General features: G+C 40.8%; 1 protein-coding gene across 3 annotated transcripts in view; it reads left to right on the top strand.

Moving 5' to 3' along the window:
- Positions 1–14,824, top strand: part of LOC109623345 (protein CBFA2T2) — a 408,298-nt gene extending 393,474 nt beyond the window's left edge. The window contains exons 5-10 of one of the 3 annotated variants that reach the window (XR_003895409.2): positions 255–421; positions 514–688; positions 10,164–10,559; positions 10,618–10,785; positions 10,850–10,974; positions 13,182–13,319. Coding sequence is in view for 2 of the 3 variants with exons in the window: in XM_029865291.2 (XP_029721151.2) it covers positions 255–421; positions 514–688; positions 10,164–10,559; positions 10,618–10,797; positions 10,867–10,974; positions 13,182–13,325 (1,170 nt within the window). In the remaining variant the exon portion in view is untranslated. Of the gene's footprint in view, positions 1–254; positions 422–513; positions 689–10,163; positions 10,560–10,617; positions 10,798–10,849; positions 10,975–13,181 lie in introns of all 3 variants that reach the window. The other 2 variants (XM_029865293.2, XM_029865291.2) reach the window with 2 other exon arrangements.
- The last annotated feature ends 6,069 nt before the right edge of the window (positions 14,825–20,893 follow it).

Raw genomic sequence — 20,893 nt, 5'->3', positions numbered from 1 at the left:
TCCACCGCCCCACAAAGCAGACTCCTCCTGAGTCCTGCGAAACGGATCGGATTAGCTTTGACAGCACTTCATCATTATTGTGTGTACCAGCTGGTGGCTGTTTATAGTTTTTCCCAGCTCAGCTAGGCGGAGAGTCCGACCGATTCGCCGTCGTCCTCGGACTGGGACGACGGATAGTGCGTTCCTTCCAAATGATTGGATTCGAAATGTTGATTCGAGGCTATACAACAATGCTCTTCTCCTCTCCCTTCCAGACTCCCTCGCAGTACGTCCGCTCCAATGAAACCAGCGTGATGGAGTACGTTCAGAATCTCGCCGACACAGCCGATATCTTCCTCTCGCACGAAGGATACAGCTCATCGACGCCGATCCCGACGCCCAGTGTCAACGGACTAGGACTGAAACGGCGGGCATCCGATAAGTAAGCTCCTTTCGTGTGAATGCCGCCTCCGTAAGCCTTTCGGCGAGTGACCAATCTCCATTTGTTCTCTTTCTTCCCATGTCCCGAAACAGCTTATACGATACTCACCCATCGGGAGCGCCGGAATGGGCCGATTACGTACTGCCTCCGAGCAAACGTCCCCACCCGTCGCTACTGTTGACGCCCGGAACGCCACAACTCTACACGGCGCATCCGGCACTGTTCGAGTACCAGAACGGAGGACTTCACCCACATTCCGAGGGCTTGGTAAGTAAATGAAAATTATACTTGGAATTCAAGGCATGGGCATCTGGTAGCCAAAACACGAGTCTTCAATGCGAATATTGGCAATTTAGCACCCCCTTTTGCCTTTCTCGTACACCAAGGTGTACCGAAAGGCTATATGTTCACTCCAAAAACGAAAATTTGATAGAGCCTCCGGGGGGGTCAAGTGTTATTATACCAATCGACTCAGCTCGACGAGTTGAGATGATGTCTGTGTGTATGTATGTGGGTGTGTGTTTGTGTTCAAAAAGATCATCTCATTTTTAGATAGAAAATATGAACCGATTTCAGCGACCGATGGTTCACTCGACGGGGTATATTGTCCCATTGTTTCCTATTGAAAATGGTCCAGATCGGCCCAGCCGTTCCGGAGTAATGGCCATTTAGGTGTTCCGGACCGGTACCCCAGGAAGGGGCCAGATATGAAAATGCAACAAACCCATGCATGTGACCCATAAAACCACGGCATTTTCGATTTTCTGAGGAACGGGAAGTAGGAAAATAGTCTCAGACTATATCTGAATCGGTAGTGTTCCGGAACCGGTTCCGGGTGTCCCGCCGGAAGTAGCCAAATAAGAATGTGAACATAACCCATACATGTGACACGTCAAATAGCGGCTTTTTTGATCACCAGTTGAAACAAAGAACAAAATTTTGATAAAAATTTAAGCGATCTTGTCAAATTACACAGTTATAGATTCCTGAAGCGTCATTATACAGTTGGATGGATCAAAGTTGTATGGAAAAAAGTGTTATAGTACCAATCTCCTTTTGCGTCTAAAATTACTGCGAACAATTTTGATGCAACTGGTTGAGCTCTTGCGCTCTGTAACACGTTTGAAATTTGAATGGGTTTAATTATATAAAATTTCGCTTGCTGGCACTTTTTTGCCTTTCTCGTACACCAAAATGTACTGAATGGCTATATGTTCACTCAAAAAACGAATTTTCGATAGAAGGCTCGGAGGGTCAAGTCACATATACCAATCAACTCAGTTCGACGAATTGAGTTGATGTGTGTATGTGTGTATGTATGTCTGTGTACAAAAAAAAGTCACTCACTTTTAAGGCACTTCCTATCGACCGATTTTACAGATTTTAGCTCGAATCGAACCGGAAATTTACCGCATTGTTTGCTACTGAAAATGGTTAAGATCGGTCAAGGCGTTCCGGAGTTATGGCCATTTTAGTGATCCGGACCAGCACCGGTGGAACTGGTCATATACATTGTGGTGCATAATTAATCGGACAAACGCCGATTTTAATACAAAATGGCCAAGTTTGAGATGGTGTAACTATAGTTTGCTTTGGTGGATTGAGCTCAATTTTTGACACGGAACTACGAATATGCTGAATTTTGTGTATACAAAGTATAAAATGTTTTCGTTCACAGGTCTGGGCGTGGCAAGGCGTTGAAAATATTGCAAAAGTGATCGGACAGCGGTACCCCTTTGATTTACACGCGTGCCGCTGTCCGATCACTTTTGCAATATTTTCAACGCCTTGCCACGCCCAGACCTGTAAACGAAAACATTTTATACTTTGTATACACAAAATTCAGCATATTCGCAGTTGCGTGTCAAAAATTGGGCTCAATCCACCAAAGCAAACTATAGTTACAGCATCTCAAACTTGATCATTTTGTATGAAAATCGGCGTTTGTCCGATCAATTATGCACCACAGTGTATAAAACTGAACCAAGCCCCATCATGCGACACATCAAGCTGCGCCGATTTTTGTAACCTTTAGCATAGTTGATGAACTTTGTGCGGAAATTAATACTGGAGACCAGAAAACCCCCAATATCGGCCCAATATTCAAGATGGCGACCAGAATATCCAAGATGGCGATCTAAAAACCAAGATGGCGGTTGAAAATTTTGGTTCTAAAACCATGCAATATGGGTATATTTGGTATGAGAAAGATGCCCGGAACTAAAAAATGGCCCACACAATATTCAACATGGCGGCTATTTAAGGCGAAACTGGAAGCATTTCCTCACTTTTCGGTTTTTGATTTTTTATTAAATAACGCAGCAATATTTTCAAAATCGGTTTTCGTGCACATGTTGAGTATGGATCAAGGTATCTTCTGAATTTTTTTTGTAGTGGAAAATGTTTTTCGTTTTTGCAGAAACCATTTTTGAACGAAATTTCACAAAAAAATGGTTTTTGCAAAAATGGAAAACATTTTCCACCTCAAAAAAAATCAGAAGATGCCTTGATCCATACTCTACATGTGCACGAAAACCGATTTTGAAAATATTGCATCGTTAGTTAATGTAAAATCAAAAACTAAAAAAATGAGAAAATGCTTCCAGTTTCACCTTAATGGAGTTTTAGGCTCCAAAACCATGCAATATGGGTATATTTTAACGGGCCCATATAGCCGAGGCGATAAACGCACGGATATTCAGCATGACCATGCTAAGGGTGACGGGTTCGATTCCCGGTCGGTCCAGGATCTTTTCGTAAAGGAAATTTCCTTGACTTCCTTGGGCATAGAGTATCTTCGTGCCTGCCACACGATATTCGCATGCAAAATGGTCATTGGCAGAGGAAGCTCTCAGTTAATAACTGTGGAAGTGCTCATAGAACACTAAGCTGAGAAGCAGGCTTTGTCCACGGACGTTACGCCAAGAAGAGAGAGAGAGATGGGTATATTTTGTATAGAGAAGATGTCCGGAGTCCCAAAATGGCTGCCAGAATATTCAAGATGGCGGAATAAAATCCAAGATGGTGGCTCCAAATTCAAGATGGTGGCTCTTTAATGGAGTTTCAGGTCCCAAACCATGCAATATGAGTATATTTGGTATGGAGAAGATGTCCGGAGTCCAAACGTGGCGACCAGAATATCCAAGATGGCGGTCTTAAATCCAAGATGGCGGATCAAAATTCAAGATGACGGCGTTCAAAGGAGTTTTAGGCCCTAAACCATGCAATGTGGGTTTATTTGGTATGGAAAAGATTTCCGGAGTCCAACATAGCGGTCAGAATATCCAAGACGGCGGTCTGAAATCCAAGATGGCGGCTCCAAATTCAAGATAGCGGCTATTTAATATAGTTTATAAAAAAAGACATGGATAACGTCTTCAGCTTTCGGCTGTACAGACTGTTTTAAACTTAACATGAGACAACGGACAACAGAGCATACACCAGTGGAAAAGGGGGAAGAAACTATTCTCAGGAAAAGTTTCATCGCCCGAAGCGGGAATCGAACCCACACCCCATAGCATGGTACGATTATAAGCTTGCTGACCCTAACCGCACGGCTACGAGGCTCCACAATGACCCTAAAACCATGTAATATGAGTATATTTGGTATGGGGAAGATGTACGGAGTCCAAACATGGCGACCAGAATATCCACGATGGCGGTCTAAAATGCAATATGGCGGCTATTTAATGTAGTTTTAGGCACTAAAACAATGCAATTAGGGTATGTTTGGTACACTGCCCATGTTCGCATAGTCGACGTAACCACCATTGTCAAAGTCAGCATACACTGCCTAATATTAAACGAATTCATGTATTTGTGACCAACTTTATTCAAAAGAGCACAGAATCTAACTCGTAGGTAGATGTCAACGTGGAAAAAATGTCAACTTCGATTTATTTCATTGTTAAAATTGCAAAAGTGTGCTGGAAAGTACAGTGGCGCTTACGTCAACTATGCGAATATGGGCAGTACAGGGAAGATGTCTGGACTCCAAAAATTACGACCAGTATATCCAAGATGGCAGCTGTTCAATGGAGTTTTAGGCCCTAAAATCATGCGATATGGTATATTTGGTATGGGGAAGATGTCCGGAGCCGAAAAATGGCGACCGGAATATCCAAGATGGTGGTCTAAAATCCAAGATTTTGGCTCAAAATCCAAGATAGCGGCTTTTTCTTAAGATTTTGAGGCTCAAACATCAAAAACCATATAATCGATATGATTTCTGGTGCCATAAAATGGATTATTGTTAAACATATGAAAGTGCTATACAGTTTCTTACCGATTTTGGCAACACCCGTTTTTGTCTACTCCCGATTTTGACAACACCCGTTTTTGGCAACATTTTCTTACCGATTTTGACAACACCCGTTTTTGGCAACATTTTTTTACCAGCGGCAATTATTTACCGATTTTGGTAACACAAATTTTTGACAAAATTTTTTTATCGCAAAATCATCTTAAATACATGTTTTTAGCTTCACCTCTATTGGAAAATATATAAATTCATTAAGCTTTCAAAAACGACAGTTTTTTTTAATCATGGCGTAATTTATGAACGTCACTTAAGGGGAGCGTTTTATAACTTGTGAATAGTCCATATTGATAATATAATTTAAAAATAAAGCATAAAGTTGTAAAACCCCATTTTTTTTACCGATTTTAGCAACACCCCATTTTATCAACATAAAATTCACCTCGTGTTGCCAAAATCGGTAAGAAACTGTATTCATCAACATGTCACTTGAGTTTTGTTGAAATGGGTTTTCGAAGGCACGAGAAAGGCGTCAGCACCGCTAGGTGGATTAACTAGGTTTTTTTTTATCAAATTGAACATTAATCTTATAACCAATGATAATAAAATATACACACTTAGAAGAAAATCATGTAAATTTCCGTCACTCTGGATGCACATATGCAAGCAGCACATATGACGTAAATTTAAACGCACAAGTAACGTAATTTTCTGTCACATTCAATTGAATATTAAGTCATGTGTAACGTAATGATGCACGATTCACAAACTGTTTACGTCACATTGAACTCAATTTTACAAGATTGACGTATTATTAAGTCAGAATACCTATAAATTTCCGTAATGAAATTGTTTACGTTCTGTGCAATAAATTTACGTTACGAGTAATTTTGGTTTTTTCGTAGTGTGTAGGCTAAAGTGTGCAGAAAAAAAATTGCCGAAATGTCTTGATAATGATCGGCATCCAGTGCTAGTGAAGGTGGTCAAGCAGTCAACTGAGAGGTTTGATATTTTCAGCTCTGCCTACGGGACATGCATTTAGTACGTTACGCTAAAAATGGGAGTTTTCAGTCTCCCCTCCCCTCTTCGTACGGGTTTTCCTATACTTACACATTGCTTGTAACACTTTTCTGAACCCCCCCCCCCTCCCCCTCTAAGCGTGACATACTTTATGGATGCCCCTTTATACGTTTAACGTAACGTCGGAATACTAGCCATCAATAAGTTTCCAAATTTGATTATGGCTTTGATAAAGTTCTTGCTTATCTGAAAAAGTCTGACAAAATTGGATTTTCTCTTAAGTCAAGAGGGGTCCTCCCTTGGAAATTTTGGTCGGAATTCAACATTTTGAGGAAGGGCACAAATCAATAAACCAATTTTTTTTTTCAATTTTAAGGTGAAATTAGTTTGCTTAATTTTGTATGGGATTTTTTCATCAAATACATTTATTGTTTATCAACTCCACCCCCTCCCCCTTTGTCGAGTCAACGAGCACTGTGACAAAAGAAGAAAATGAGATTTATTCCGTTCTAGAGTATTCTCAGGATTCAGGAACACTTCGGCTTATGGCGACGAAAAAATCTTGAGTACATATTCGACGAGAAAGGCACTATCACCACCAGGTGGATTAATCTGGGTTTTTATACTTGATAACATGCACGTAGAGAAATAAATTGTAAACACCATTAAATTCTAGTTAAATTTTACCGATTTTTCAGTTTGCTATAGCGACAAACTGATTTTTAATTTAAACTGAACTGTTCCATTATTTGATAATACAAATATTTTCTTTTGTCAAAATTGTTGACAATTTGTTCGACCAAACTGAGATTTGTTAATTTCAAGATAAAATAATAAATTGTTTTAAACGACAGCACTTTTGCCGCTAACAAAGTCGGAAAGTGATTATGTTAGTGACGGCAGCTTGGACGGTAGCTCACAGCTCGGAAATCTATTTTTAGAACTCGGCAAGTGGATTTAAAGTAGAACGAACAAAACAAAAGAAAAAAGGCGAAACCGAACAACGTTTTGTGGATGCTGTCTTGAATAGCTGCGCGTTATCTATCACGGCCAAAACTACTTCTTGTATATGTTTGTGGTCCCCATTTTGTAGAAACAAATAATGTTTATAACGTTATATGGAATGATAGTAATTGATTGTTTTTATCGATAAACTCTGAGTAAGAACAAATAAATGTAACTTTGGAGTAGGTAAATTCTCAGTTTGAAAATCAACCAAGCGTTTTATTGTTTTAAACAAGCGTCACTTTTGTTCGTCCGCAAAGTATACAAATTGACCGGATTTTTTGAAAATCGTTCCCCGGCTGTTGAGCCCGGCTCGTCGCATCACACCTTGCAGAGCGATGTTGAAGAGTAGGCATGAGAGTCCATCACATTGTCGCAGTCCCCGACGAGATTCGAATGCCCTGGATAGTTCACCCGAAACACTTACGCAGTTTTGCACAGCGTCCATCGTTGCTTTAACCAGCCTAGTCAGGTTCCCAGGAAAGCCGTTTTCATCCATGATTCTCCATAGCTCTGCACGGTCGATACTGTCGTACGCAGCTTTGAAGTCGATAAACAAGTGATGCGTTGGGACCTGGTATTCACGGCATTTCTGGAGGATTTGCCGTACGGTGAAGATCTGGTCCGTTGCCGACCGGCGTCGATGAAAGCGGCTTTATAACTTCCCAAGAACTCATTCGTTTTTGGTGACAGACGGCGGAAGATGATCTGGGATAGCACTTTGTAGGCAGCATTCAAAATAGTGATCGCTCTGAATTTCTCACATTTCGAATGGTCGCCTTTCTTGTGAATGGGGCAGATCCCCAGATCCTGACTATCAACCGGTGCAGACAGGTTTCCAACTTTTCAGGGCCCATCTTGATGAGTTTGGCTGCGATACCATCCTTACCAGCTTTTTTGGTTTTGAGCTGATGAATGGCATCCTTAACTTCCCTCAGCGTTGAAATTGGTTCATTTCCATCCTTCGCTGCACTGGTGTCGTCGTTTCCTCCGTTGCCGTGGTCTCCCGCGTCTACGTTCTTCACGCTATTCAGGTGTTGATTGAAGTGCTGCTTCCACCTTTCGATCACCTCACGTCCGTCCGTCAAGAGGCCTCCGTCTTTATCCCTGCACATTTCGACTCGCGACACGAAGCCGTTGCGGGATGCGTTGAGCTTCTGATAGAACTTCCGTGTTTCTTGGGAACGGCACAGCAGTTCCATTTCTTCACACTCCGCTTCTTCCAAGCGGCGCTTTTTCTCCCGAAAGAGGCGGGTCTACTGTTTTCGCTTTTGTTTGTAACGTTTCACGTTCTGTCGAGTCCCTTGCTGCAGCATTACCGCCCTCGCTGCGTCATTCACCTCCAAAACCGTTGCACACTCTTCGTCGAACCATTCGTTCCGTCAATTCCGTTCCACGTACCCAATGGTGCTCTAGGCTGCGTCGTTCATGGCTGCTTTCACTGTACTCCAGCAGTCCTCTAGAGGGGCCTCATCGAGCTCGCCCTCGTCTGGCAACGTGGCCTCGAGATTCTGCGCGTATGCTGAGGCGACATCCGGTTGTTTCAGTCGCTCTAGGTTGTACCGTAGCAGTCGCCGGTACCGTACATTGTTGATGACGGAGAGTTTTGGGCGCAGTTTGACCATCACCAGATAGTGGTCGGAGTCGATGTTGGCGCCACGATAGGTCCTGACGTCGATAATGTCGGAGAAGTGCCGTCCGCCAATCAGAACGTGGTCGATTTGAGATTCCGTCTGCTGTGGTGATCTCCAGGTGTAACGATAAGGGAGGATGTGTTGGAAAAAAGTGCTACGCATGGCCATATTTTTGGAGGCGGCGAAATCAATGAGTCGTAGGCCGTTTTCGTTCGTCTGCTGGTGGGCGCTGAACTTACCAATCGTCGGTCTGAATTCCTCCTCCTGGCCTACCTGAGCGTTCAAATCTCCTATGATGGTCTTCACGCCGTGGCTTGGGCAGCGATCGTACTCGCGTTCGAGCTGCCCGTAAAATGCGTCCTTGTCATCATTGAGTGTAGAATTAGCAACCAGTTAAAATACACATAAATAAAAACCAAAAAAAAAAAAACCTTGTCATCATCAGTACTTCCGGAGTGTGAGCTGTGCACGTTTATTATGCTGAAGTTGAAGAATCGGCCCTTGAACCTCAACCTACACATTCTTTCGTCGATCGGCCACCAACCGATCACGCGCCTCTGCATATCATCCATCACGATGAAAGCTGTTCCCAGCTCGCGTGTGTTGCCGCAGCTCTGGTAGATGGTATGATTACCTCTAAACGTTCGCACCATGGATCCTGTCCAACACACCTCCTGCAGCGCTACGATGCCGAACCCGTGGTCCTTTAATAGATTGGCGAGTATGCGGGTGCTCCCAATGAAGTTGCGAGATCGGCAGTTCCACGTACCGATTTCAAATCGCAAGTCCTTTTTGTTCGCTGGGGTCGTTGCCGGTGGTCTTGGTTCGTATTATTCTGTTGCTGATTTTCCGTTACAATGTTTTTTTACGGCTGGCTCGTAGGGCCTGACACCAACCCCCTACTTTCCGGAGGACCATAGTGTTCAGTTGAGCTTAGAGTCCTTCCCTGGCACTCGGACGTAGATCAGCCGCCCCTAACATGGGAATCAGACGCTGTTGTGAGCCGCTCCTCCTGGAGCACAGACGCTCAGGTTTGCCGAAGCAACCCCCCCCCTTCCCTGTCAGCCTACGACCAAAGTTCCCACCGGGGTTGGTTACCCGATCTTCCCTAAGGTTGCTCATAGTTTCCGGCCGGTACCACGAGGAGGTAGGGATAGGAGTTGCTGGGCAGTGGCTAGAGGATCACAATGAGATCTGAATTGCGCAGCATACCCAGCCTTTACCGTGCCAAGATGTTCAGGTCTCCTATGCAAAAATGCCTGGACGAGGGAGTTTTCCAGAAGTTTGGAAGAGGCAGAGCCTGGTACTATTGGCAAAGGCGGGGAAACCACCCGGAGACTCGTCGGCATATTGGCCAATATGCTTGATCGACACGGCGGAAAAGGGCTCGAAAATACCATTCTCAACAGACTGTTGAGGCACACCGAGGATATAAATGGTCTTTCCAGTAACCAGTCCGGCTTCAGGAAAGGAAGGTCGAGCGTAGACGGGGTTTCAAAGACCGCCGAGATAGCGCTTCAGCGTAAGAGAAGGGGGATTCTGCAGTAGTGACTCTGGTTGTAAGGAACGCGTTCAATGGTGTCAGTTAATTGCCGATACGCTCTTGCTTCTGAGGATACCTGTGTATCTGTAAAAGATTCTCGAAAGTTACTTCTAGAACCGAGTACTAGTTTACTTGTCCCGCAAGATTCCATCCTGGGTCCGGTCTTATGGAATGTCATGTACGACGAGGTGTTCCAACCAGTCAAACTACTAAAATATATCAAGTCCACCCCCGCAAATAGTTTCGCGTTAACCAAGTTTTGTCTAATCCTTTTTTTTTCAGCATGCCTTACACCGGGACGAGCGCGACCTGCGGATACCGTCCAGCGAGAGTCACCGACCGTCCAGAATCCCTCCAGGTGGCGGCAGTGGCGGCGGAGGCACCAGTGGATCTAATATCGCAGGCAACAGCAGTGTTATTGGGGCTGCACCGACCAGCTCCGGTAGCGTATCCGGAGGAGGTGGCGGCGAGGAGGAATGGAAAAACATTCACACCATGCTGACGTGCATATCGGCAATGGTGGAGAAAACCAAACGAGCTATTTCGATCCTACAGCAGCGGGGTATCGAGACGCATCAGGCCCGCGACCATCAGGATAACTCGATGGCCGATATGAAGCGGCAGACGGAGGAGAAGATCGCCGAGTTTCGGCGGAGTGCTGAAGAGTCGGTCAATCAGGTATGCTTGGATGGGGGATGTGAGCCAAGGAATGTTTATCTAATAGTGCGTATTTCAGGTCAAACGACAAGCGGTGATCGAGATTCAGCGGGCGGTGGCGGCAGCCGAGGCGCGGACCATCGAAATGTTCGCCCAGGAGCGGCTGAAAATGGAGAAGATGTTCGCCGAGATTCACCGGAGCAGCACGGATCCGGATGCGGACGGCCCAAACGGTGGCAGCCAGAACGTTAGTACTCTTGTAATATCCTCCGCCTTGGGTATAATACAGAGCGTAGCTCTCTAAATCTCAGTTGTTATCTGCTTACAGGCGTGCTGGAATTGTGGTCGAAAAGCTAACGAGACGTGTTCGGGATGCAACCTAGCCCGGTATTGTGGATCTTTCTGTCAGCACAAAGACTGGGATCAGCACCATCAGGTAATTGCGGTGTGGTGGGACATGTTAGCCAAAATCACGTACATTTTGTGAGTTTTTGCTTCGATGATACCAATAGATAGAGTTTGAATTTTGCTTGCCAGCACACGGGCATAGGAAGCTCGCTTCTTTTTAAGAAAGTTTGAGCTGCTACTTATTCTATTGCTGGAGGGATGATTGTTTTAGATAGGTATTGTAAGAAATCCTACCTAAAGGGTCACGGGAACGATTAACGTCCCTATTCATCTGCCGAGCATGTGATTCCACAACTTTTCTACGGATAGGATAATCCCAAAAATTTGACTTTTGATTACCTCCGTAATCTGACAAGTCTAGTCTCTTTACTCCCTTTCAACACTGTCCATGTGGTAACTCAGTGCTTCCCCCTGGTGCGCCGTGAACATTTTGCTGGTGCACCGCAGAGTTTTGAGTCAAAACAATATAATTGAATATCAGAACGTATTTTCTATTTGGTGGATCTTCGAAGTGTTGCTGCACGGCATTTTTCCAAAAATTATACCAAACTTCGAATATTCTTGAAATTCTGGAATCCTCTTAAAACATATTGATTTTTATCAAATTTTTAAATTCTCGGAGTTTTAAGAAATTCTTGGTTGAGAAAAAAATATTAGATTTCCTATACTCCAGTTCAGTTTTCGATTCTATCGACAGCTTGTAACTGAAAGTAAATATTTTAAAGATCCTATTACAGTTCTTTCCTTATTCCATACATTTCCATATAGTTCTTTATGTTGTATTCTGCTTTTCGGGACATTTTTTACTAACGTCACTATCATAGAATACTTCTGCAAATTTTTGATTATGTGCAAGTAGATCACATCTCAAAAATGATTTTATTCTTTGTCATATAGGGTGACAAAGGGTATTATCGGTAGGTTTGTTCTCTTCGTCATGGGGGGTTTTCGTGGGCCGAATTGCCTGAAATTTGGGCATATAATTCAGCTTGGTCTGGAAGGATTTGAGGCCAACTTTGAGATCAACAGGTTTCAAAAAACACTCCATGACGAAGAGAACAAAACTGCCGAAAATACGTAAGTTCCCCTATCTTGTATTTAATAGAAAATTATAAAAAAAGTAAGTTACTTTTGATTGACATTCAGAAATTTTTTACAAAGTTTTTGCACAAAAGGCACTTTTTTTCAATTGTAGGACGAAATAGTCATCCAGAACTTATGTGAAAGATAGACCTTCAAGCTTTTCTCAAGACATAATGATCAAACGCATGGAAATGAAAGATCCATCATCAGCCTACATTATATTTTTGTACTTAAGTTTGCTGAAATTTACAACACTACATTCTTAACAAACCGTTTTTGAAAATTTTGTAATTTCAACAAAAATCTAAGGTTTTTATAAAATTCTGTGTGTACGCGGAATTAATAAGATATTGCAACAGTTTTACTATTTTTGTTTAATTATAAGGCATCAGCTGCTCGCATTTTCTGCCGAAATTTTTGATATATTGGTTTACTGCCCATAACGGTATATTTGTAACATTTGCATATTTTGCTGATATTGAGTTAATATTGGGGATCATCATCAAATCACAAGTGCTTTCGACCACATGAATATAAAAATTAAATTTGTTCTAGGATTTATGAAAAAAAAAATGCCAAGTCATTTTGTCTCATTGACCAATGTGACCGCATAACAGTCACACTAGGAAAATAGACTGGCTTTGAAGCGTGACATCAATCATACTGAGGTCCGATTTATTTTTTAACAATTCCCCCAGCATACAGGAAGTGCTGTAGAAAATTTTATTGCTATACGACGGATGACAAATATATGGAAAATTTTGAAAACTTCGATTTATTCTTATACTATCTAAAGTTGCAACTTTGGGTTCAATTTTCTCCAATGCCTACTTTTGTTGAATGTTACTGTTATGCGGTTATGGGCAGTTTTCCTTGTTCAATAAATAAATATGGCATTTGAAAGCTAACAAATATTTATGAAATTTTAAAGCATTTTTTATTGAAAATACGTTTTGACGCTAGAAATGCAGTTTTAATTGGATTATGAGAAAACATGGTACTGAAAGTTCTTCACAATTTTGCATTTAAATGTTTGAGCTGAAAATTGTTCGAAAATAATGAAAATTTCAAATGGCGCCGCGATAGCAAAAAGTTTGGGAACCTCTGTGGTAACTTATTTGGATGAATTTAGAAGAATTCATTTTTTGACAGGTCTGCGGAACATCCCGAGCGGAGAACGCCTTCCAGAAGCATGCAGCCAGCGCTCGAGCTGCTCTATCGTCACGTTCCACCACACCCCAGCAGTCCCAGAGCAGTAACAGTACAGCCAACGGGACAGCGGCCGTTGCAAAATGACGGACTAAACCACTGAAGCCCAAGAAGAAGTATCTATGCTAGTCAAATTAAAACAAACCCCACACGTTCATGAGGCGGAGCAGCAGCAGAAGCAGCGATAAGAGCTAACCATTTCTTATTTCACTGAACGGATCAACGCATCCATCGTAAGTCAGGCTACTATCTCTACTTTTTATGCAATAAGACTAGTGACAGTGCGTAGCCCGTAAGATAGCTGGTTTCGGTTCCTTCAATTAATACTAGCCAAACACATTGACTATGACCTGCATTTTAGAAACTTAGTTGACAAATATCCAAATGAAAAGTGCAATATATGATTATGATACTAGGGGGAAACAAGAGAAATGGGAGAATTCAATTAATTCAATTAGAGAATACGTAGATGTGGTATTGAAATAGCAGAGCAAACACTCATTTAAGATTGTTAGGTCGTTTACTCCAGAAGTATCGATAAAAAGTCCAATAGTAGGTTTTCTTTTTCTTGATGGAGTTACATGAAATCACCAGCATATCCGAATGGACGCACGTGCTTGAAAGCGTTCTGCGCAGAATCCACCTTTATTCTCTTTTGAGTTGGTATTAGTTAAAAGCACGTGCTTTTCTGTTTACCAAATAGATATTCATTGATTCACCAGTTAGCAGAAGAAATACAACCATAGCTACGTTCGCAGTCAATAGTAATAGTCAGCCAATAAAACGGTAATTTACATAGCAACAAGTTCCCTTCAATATTATCAATAGCAGTGTAGGATGATTTTTAAACTACAAACCAACCCAGATAGCGAGGCTAGTAAACCATAGACACAAGTACTCCAAAGATTGACACACGTTCATTAGATTCTTAGTTCTGTAGATGCACCACGCAATGATTACCATTCGTTCATATCTTCAGTGTGGAAAACCTTATCGATAGCACAGTTACAACTTTTACCAGTAAACGTTGTTAATTATTTATTTATTGAATAATCTTAGTTTGTACAGTTAGAACAAACCGTGTGAGGGGAAACCTTCATATACTCTCGATTTTACGTAAGAGTGATTAGATCACAGCAACTTGTCAGTCATAAATCTCAAACGAGGAATTCTGTAGATCAGTAACGAAAAAATAAAAATTGATTCACATTAAAAAAAAAGTATTCAAAACAAACGATGCATTTTAGCTGTGAATCTCACTAGTTGAGCGAAAAGTTTTTTCAAAACAAATAGCATTTCCATAGTGGCCACCCATCTGAGCAGATTCCACTGTGTAAATACATGATACCCTCATCCCCTCCGTCGAGTTGCATTGACCCCCAGGAAGCACACCGAAAAGTAAAATCACATTCACGTTCAATCTCATACACGATGCAGCAGTGCAAAGCAAATTACATCTAGATATATGAATTTTGACATATTACACTAAACTCAGAAAAGAATCGAAAAATGGAAACCTTCAAACCCGAAGAACGGCAAATAAAGTCTCGTTTATTTCTAAAAATACATGAAAGTTCCATTGATTAGTGAAAGAAATTCCATTTACTTCTTTATTAAAAACGGAAAAGAACGGAAAATGTCGGTGTTTAAATCGTCTGTCTGAATGGATAGGATAAAGAAGGGTACTCATACCCTACTCAAAAAAAAAAAACTCATTACGTGGAACTGCCAATCTCTCAACTTCATTGGAAGCAGCCGCATACTCGCGGGCGACCTACTAGAGGACCGTGGGATCAGCATCATAGCGCTGAGGTGTGTTGGACAGGATCCGTGTTGCTTAATGAAACCCAGCAAAACAATCTGGTGGAATCTACCAGAAATTTCTGAATAACTCCCAGCAGCATTCCTGGAACACTACCAGTGAAAATTCCGAAAGGAATTTTTCCACCTCTACTTGGATTTACAAGAGTAGAGGTGGTTCCCGGAAGACGAAGAGGTGGTTTCATTGGAGGTTTTTCTCAAAACAGCGTAGAAATGCAAAGCCACGGTGAAGAACCGAGCAGTCCAGGAGGTGAACAAGATCGTTGAGAAGAAACCCAATTTCGTACCGAAATCGTTCAAGAATACTGGATCTGCTGCATGCTACGTCTGCGGTAAAGCCATGATTTTCGAAACTGTCAGTTCCAAAGTTTTGTATGTAAGGTCTGCAAAGAAAATGGACATATCGCCGTTGTATGTCCAAGGAAGACGAAGCAGAATCTCGGACGAAAGGTTAAAACCGTGAAGCATTTGGAGATCAACAACATGGCGTACAGTGACTCCTACCCGGGTAGACGTGAATATCATCATATCTTAAAACGATCAAGTTTTGATGTCATATCTTAATTTGATATTGATGAGATATTCAAAAAGTTGCCAAATATCTTCTCAATATCTCATCGTGATATGATTTCAAAATTAGTACTTAATTTGATCTTTGGAAAGCCTAGTGCAACCCGCTGTATAAATATCGAAATTTCCCAACATTTCGCATAATAGTTATTTATGTAACAAGTTGCAAAAAGATGATTTTTTCAGCACGAGTCGTACATTTATCCAACGAGGCTTGCCGAGTTGGATAAATACGAAGAGTGCTGAAAAAATCGAGTTTTGCAACGAGTTCCATACAAAATTTTATGCAATGATGTTTTCATAATGCAACCCATTTGAGTTGCATAATGTTCATAATGCAACTCAAATGAGTTGCATTATGAACATTATACAACTATTTTTCATTATGCAACTCATTTCAGTTGCATAATGAACCAGTTCGGAAAAATTGGCCATTGTGATACCAAAATGAGTTATATAAAATGTAAATTATGATACTGAATTGCATAAAAACTATTTTAAGTTTTCAACTTTCATTATACGTCCCCAAATAACGTAACGCTTCAGGAGATAGGGGTTCAACAAATTCCGTAACGCTCCAGGGGAATAGGGAATACAGCCTAGCGTTACGACCCATACAAAAAAGTTGGAGTTATCATACAAAAGCACATTATGGATTCGTTTTTAAAGTTTGGATCACTAGCTTTGTTAACAATTCAGAGAAAGAGCATAAAATGTGAAATCATCTAGAGAAAAGTGCTTAGTTTAGTTTAGGAAAATATGCAATTCCTAATTGAGCCTTAATTCATTTTTATTTTCCATATCATCACGTCAGTTTGCAAATTTTGCGTGGAAACTGTATTAATATTCTGCAATAGAACATTTATCATTGAGAAATCTGAAAAATACTGCTCAAGATCAAAATTAGCTCTTCACATTTCCATCTGCAACATCCAGAAATCGAAAGATCTGAAAATTACTGCTCAAGATCAAAATCAGTTCTTTGACACATTCATCTATAACATCCGAAAATTGTAAGATCTGAAAACTACTATTCAAGATCATAATTAGTTCTTTCACACACTCATCTACAACATGGCGGGACCAAACCAACACAACTACCATGACTCTCAAACACCTTGGAAACGTAGAACTTGATGCTCTTATTACCTCCTATTTTCAGATATGAGTCGTAGTGCAGTGGTAATGTCACTGTTCATAAATCACAAGGTCATAAGTTCGATTCTGGTCGCGGCCACTTTTCTTTTTTTTTACTCTAATCCATCTGTCAGATCATTTTATGATATTGGTTAGATGTGCTACAGCCCAGATCTCCCCAGATATTAGTCTGATCTTATAACATCAAAATGAGATATTATGTTCTTCTCCATATTCATTTTTGATCTTATTTTTGATCTTTTATCTCTTATGTCAAACAAACCAACAGCTAATTATGATCTTGAGTACTTCACTGAGGAATATCAAATGATGATATTGTTATGATTTTTACTTCTACTCGGGTATTGCGTGAGTATCAGCGTGAATGGAAGGGGTAGGTATGAAGTTTGAGGTGGACACTGGATCACCAACTACCGTTATCTTGGAGGAATTTTATCATACCCAGTTTGAAGAATTTCTCCTATGCCAGTTCAAAGGAAAGCTGGTATTCTTTTCTGGCGGCTAAGCTACACCAACGTCGTCTGTTCCAACTCTTTCTACATTGTTTCCTGAGTTTCGCCAGATCAGAGTTCCACCAAGGGGTTCCTCTTGTGATCTTCACAGACCGTAGAGGGCATGTTTCTTCAAAAGCTTCCATGATGAAGGTCGTTGTAGTATCAACGGCATCATCTAAATCACTTGGAGTGTCAATGGATGGTGAGTATCCATGAAATTTGGTTGCAACCAAATCAGTAAAAAGATCCCGTTGACCGAGGATTCCTGAAACGCAATGTTTGCGAAGTAACATTTAAATGTTCAAAAAAGATATAGCGATGGTCAGATAAAGATTCTTCATCTGACACATGCCAATTGGTCAGCTCGTGACCAGGGAATGAAATTATCAGCAAATTGAGACGAAAAACGGCGTTTTTCGAGCAACCGATTTTTTCTGTTTTTACTTTTCCTGTGAGAAATGTTTATCGGTCGTTGCTGTTTGTCCCCGATCAAAGATACCCGAAAACTGGAAATCGCTCTTTTCATTTTCGCTATCCAACTTTATCGCCTGCAAAGTTATCGCGATAATTATCAGAAGGCAAATAACAAAAATTTGCCACTAACGGGATTCGAACCTAGACCCTCCACAAAAATGTGTATGAGCGCGCACCATAACCACTCGACCACACAAGCTGCTCGAAAGAGGATAGGAATTTTATACATAAAAGCTACAGCCGGTAACGACGGGACTACGGAAAGGCGAACAAAGAGAAGAAAGCAAACCAGTCAACTTTTCATTGCTGATGATAATCGATTTTCGGCGCTGCGGAACGAGCGAAAACACATTCTCGGGAGAAACCCGGGTCTGAATTTATCGCACGTCTTTTTTCGCCGATAATGCGTGTGGGAGAGTTTTCAACTATCGCGATCGTGATCGATAATTTCATTCCCTGCTCGTGACTAATTCTGCTAGAGCAAAGCGTTATATCTAACACTTCCTCTCTAGCAGATACCATGAAGGTTGGGCGGTTGCCTATGTTAAGTAATGCAAGATCTGTACTACTTAAGTACTCCATCAAACTGGAGCCTCTCAAGTTAATGTCTGAGCTACCCCAGATGATATGGTGAGCATTAGCATCACTGCCAACAATTAGCGGAAGGCCTTTTGAAGTACAGTATGCGATGACTTGTTTGAAAGCATCTGTAGGGGATGGTAATAGAGGTAATAAACTATAGAGGGAGAATGTCGCTGGCGTCGCCGCCGAAACATCTCTTGCTGGCGAAGATAGGGAGGTATATACAGGGGATAGACAAAATTATCGGGACAGGTAAAACTTTCATTTTTCAAAAAATGTTCAATTAGCTGTAACTTTTCGAAAAGTGCATCAAATATTCTCAAATTTTTACTGCAAGTTCTTCAACTAGTTGTGTATCAGTGGACAAAATTTGGAAAAGATCGGACAATTCTTCACGAAGTCATAAAGATTTTTGAAAAAGGTAAAATTATCCGATAGCCAACTTTGAGCTGTTATATCTCCGGATTCAATGAACCGAATGGAATGAAATTTTGACCATTTATGACTTATATAATGAGCTATGAAAAACCATTGAGTTAACTTAATATTTTTAACACGGAAGAAAATTATAACGATTAGATTATTTTTCTAATAAAACACCAAATTATCCAAAACATCAACATCGTTTCAAATTTCAAGATGCAAATTATAGTTCATTTAGTTTCCCTCTAATTGACTTATATATAAATGCGTTTTCAAGGAAAGTAACAACATAGCCGCCAATAAGTTGAAAAAGTAATGGGATGCATATTAAAAATAGACCAATTTACTAAAAAATCGTGAAAAAAAATAAAATCGCTATAACTTTTTCGCTTGTTAAAAATTTCAAGTTAAGTCAAATGTTTTCCAGAGTTCATTATATAAGTCATGAATTGTTAAAATTTCATTGCAATCGGTTCATTGAATCCGGAGATATAACAGCTCAAAGTTGGCTATCGGATAATTTTATCTTTTTCAAAAATCTTTATAACTTCATGAAGAGTTGTCCGATCTTTTTCAAATTTTGTCCACTGATACACAACTAGTTGAAGAACTTACAGTAAAAAATTGAGAATATTTGATGCACTTTTCGAAAAGTTACAGCTAGTTGAACATTTTTTGGAAAGTGATAATTTTGCCTGTCCCGATCATTTTGTCTATCCCCTGTAAGTGTCAAAGCGAAAAAGTATGCAGTTTGACAGATAGATACCCGAGATGTTTTCGAACGAGAACAAAGGGAACAGCAGCGACATTCGTCCTCTATAGTTTATTAACTCTATTGGGATGGTTCATCATGCGGTAAATAAACCGAACAATAGACGCAGCGCTTGCAAATTGAAGCGTTTTACCTCAGACGAATCAAAATTTCAGTAACAAATTTTGAAAACGACGTATAATCAATGGTGTAGCATTGATTATACGTCGTTTTCAAAATTTGTTACTGATTTGTTCTTCGTTGACCGGCGCTTTTCAACCCAAAGCGGTAGCAATATGCCTTCATTGGCTAACATGCTTTAGAAGCAAGTGGGAGCGGGAGCAATAAAAAATATGAGGGAGAGTGAGGGACGACGATTCAGCGCCGTGCGGCTCTATGAATCTCTCTCTTCGCCGGTGTATACGGCAATGAATATACTTGATTTTTATCTCGTTATTACAGTGCAAATGACATAAACTCGAATTAAATCGATTAAAATAGTCACGTCCATCATTTTCATATCGATAAATTGATTATTTTTACAAGTTTTGAGCAAAAACTAAATCCACTGAATCATTTACGCATCTTCAGCCTCGCCGCAACAAGCGAGAAATAATGGTTACTACCAGTCAGTATGCTTCACCAGCCAACCGACCGATGAGGAATAGTGGTCGCTTTTGGTTCGGTTTCTCTTTGCTCCCTGTGCGCGTTCGTTCGTAGTGATGGTTGGTGCTGATGACTGATCGTACCATTCATATTCACTCAAATTCAAGCACTGAATAGACGTATTTTTTGTTGCGGTTTCCATCAGATACATCAATTGGGTTGTTTAATGAATAAAATAAAGCTATTTTCTATAGCCTAAGCGAAAAAGCTCATTTTTCTGAGTATTACGTCAATTTATTGGATTCCAATACCTTTGTTTTGAAGGTCAAATTAACAAAACAGTTTTAACTTTCGTGGATAAAATCGCCCCCTTAATGCTAGAACTAGGTAACTCGTTTTGGAAAGCACGGGTAAAAATGGCTGGTAACACTTATCCTGCTAAAACAAACACTTTGTTGGTCTTAAATGAAGGATCATTATGTGTTTTTGTAGTTTCAATCGACAAACTTTTTTTTATTGTGGTGAACGTTCAGATGTACACAAATTGCTCGCGATTTCGCAAAACCAGTTACCTAGTTCTAGCATTAAGGGGACGAAATGACAGTTCAATCGCTAAAATGACAGTTCGACCCGAACTTTTCCCATTTCCCCATACAAACTTTAAATGCATTTTAAAAATAGTTCCTGGACTCCAAAAATTATGAAATTTTGGATTTAGACTAATTTTGGGGCGGAGAATCCGATAATGAAATAATCCGGGTACCCCTAAAGAACCC

The sequence above is a fragment of the Aedes albopictus genome, chromosome 3 (genome assembly GCF_035046485.1).
Source record: "Aedes albopictus strain Foshan chromosome 3, AalbF5, whole genome shotgun sequence".
NCBI lineage: Eukaryota > Metazoa > Arthropoda > Insecta > Diptera > Culicidae > Aedes > Aedes albopictus.
This window is presented reverse-complemented; position numbering and strand designations above follow the sequence as displayed.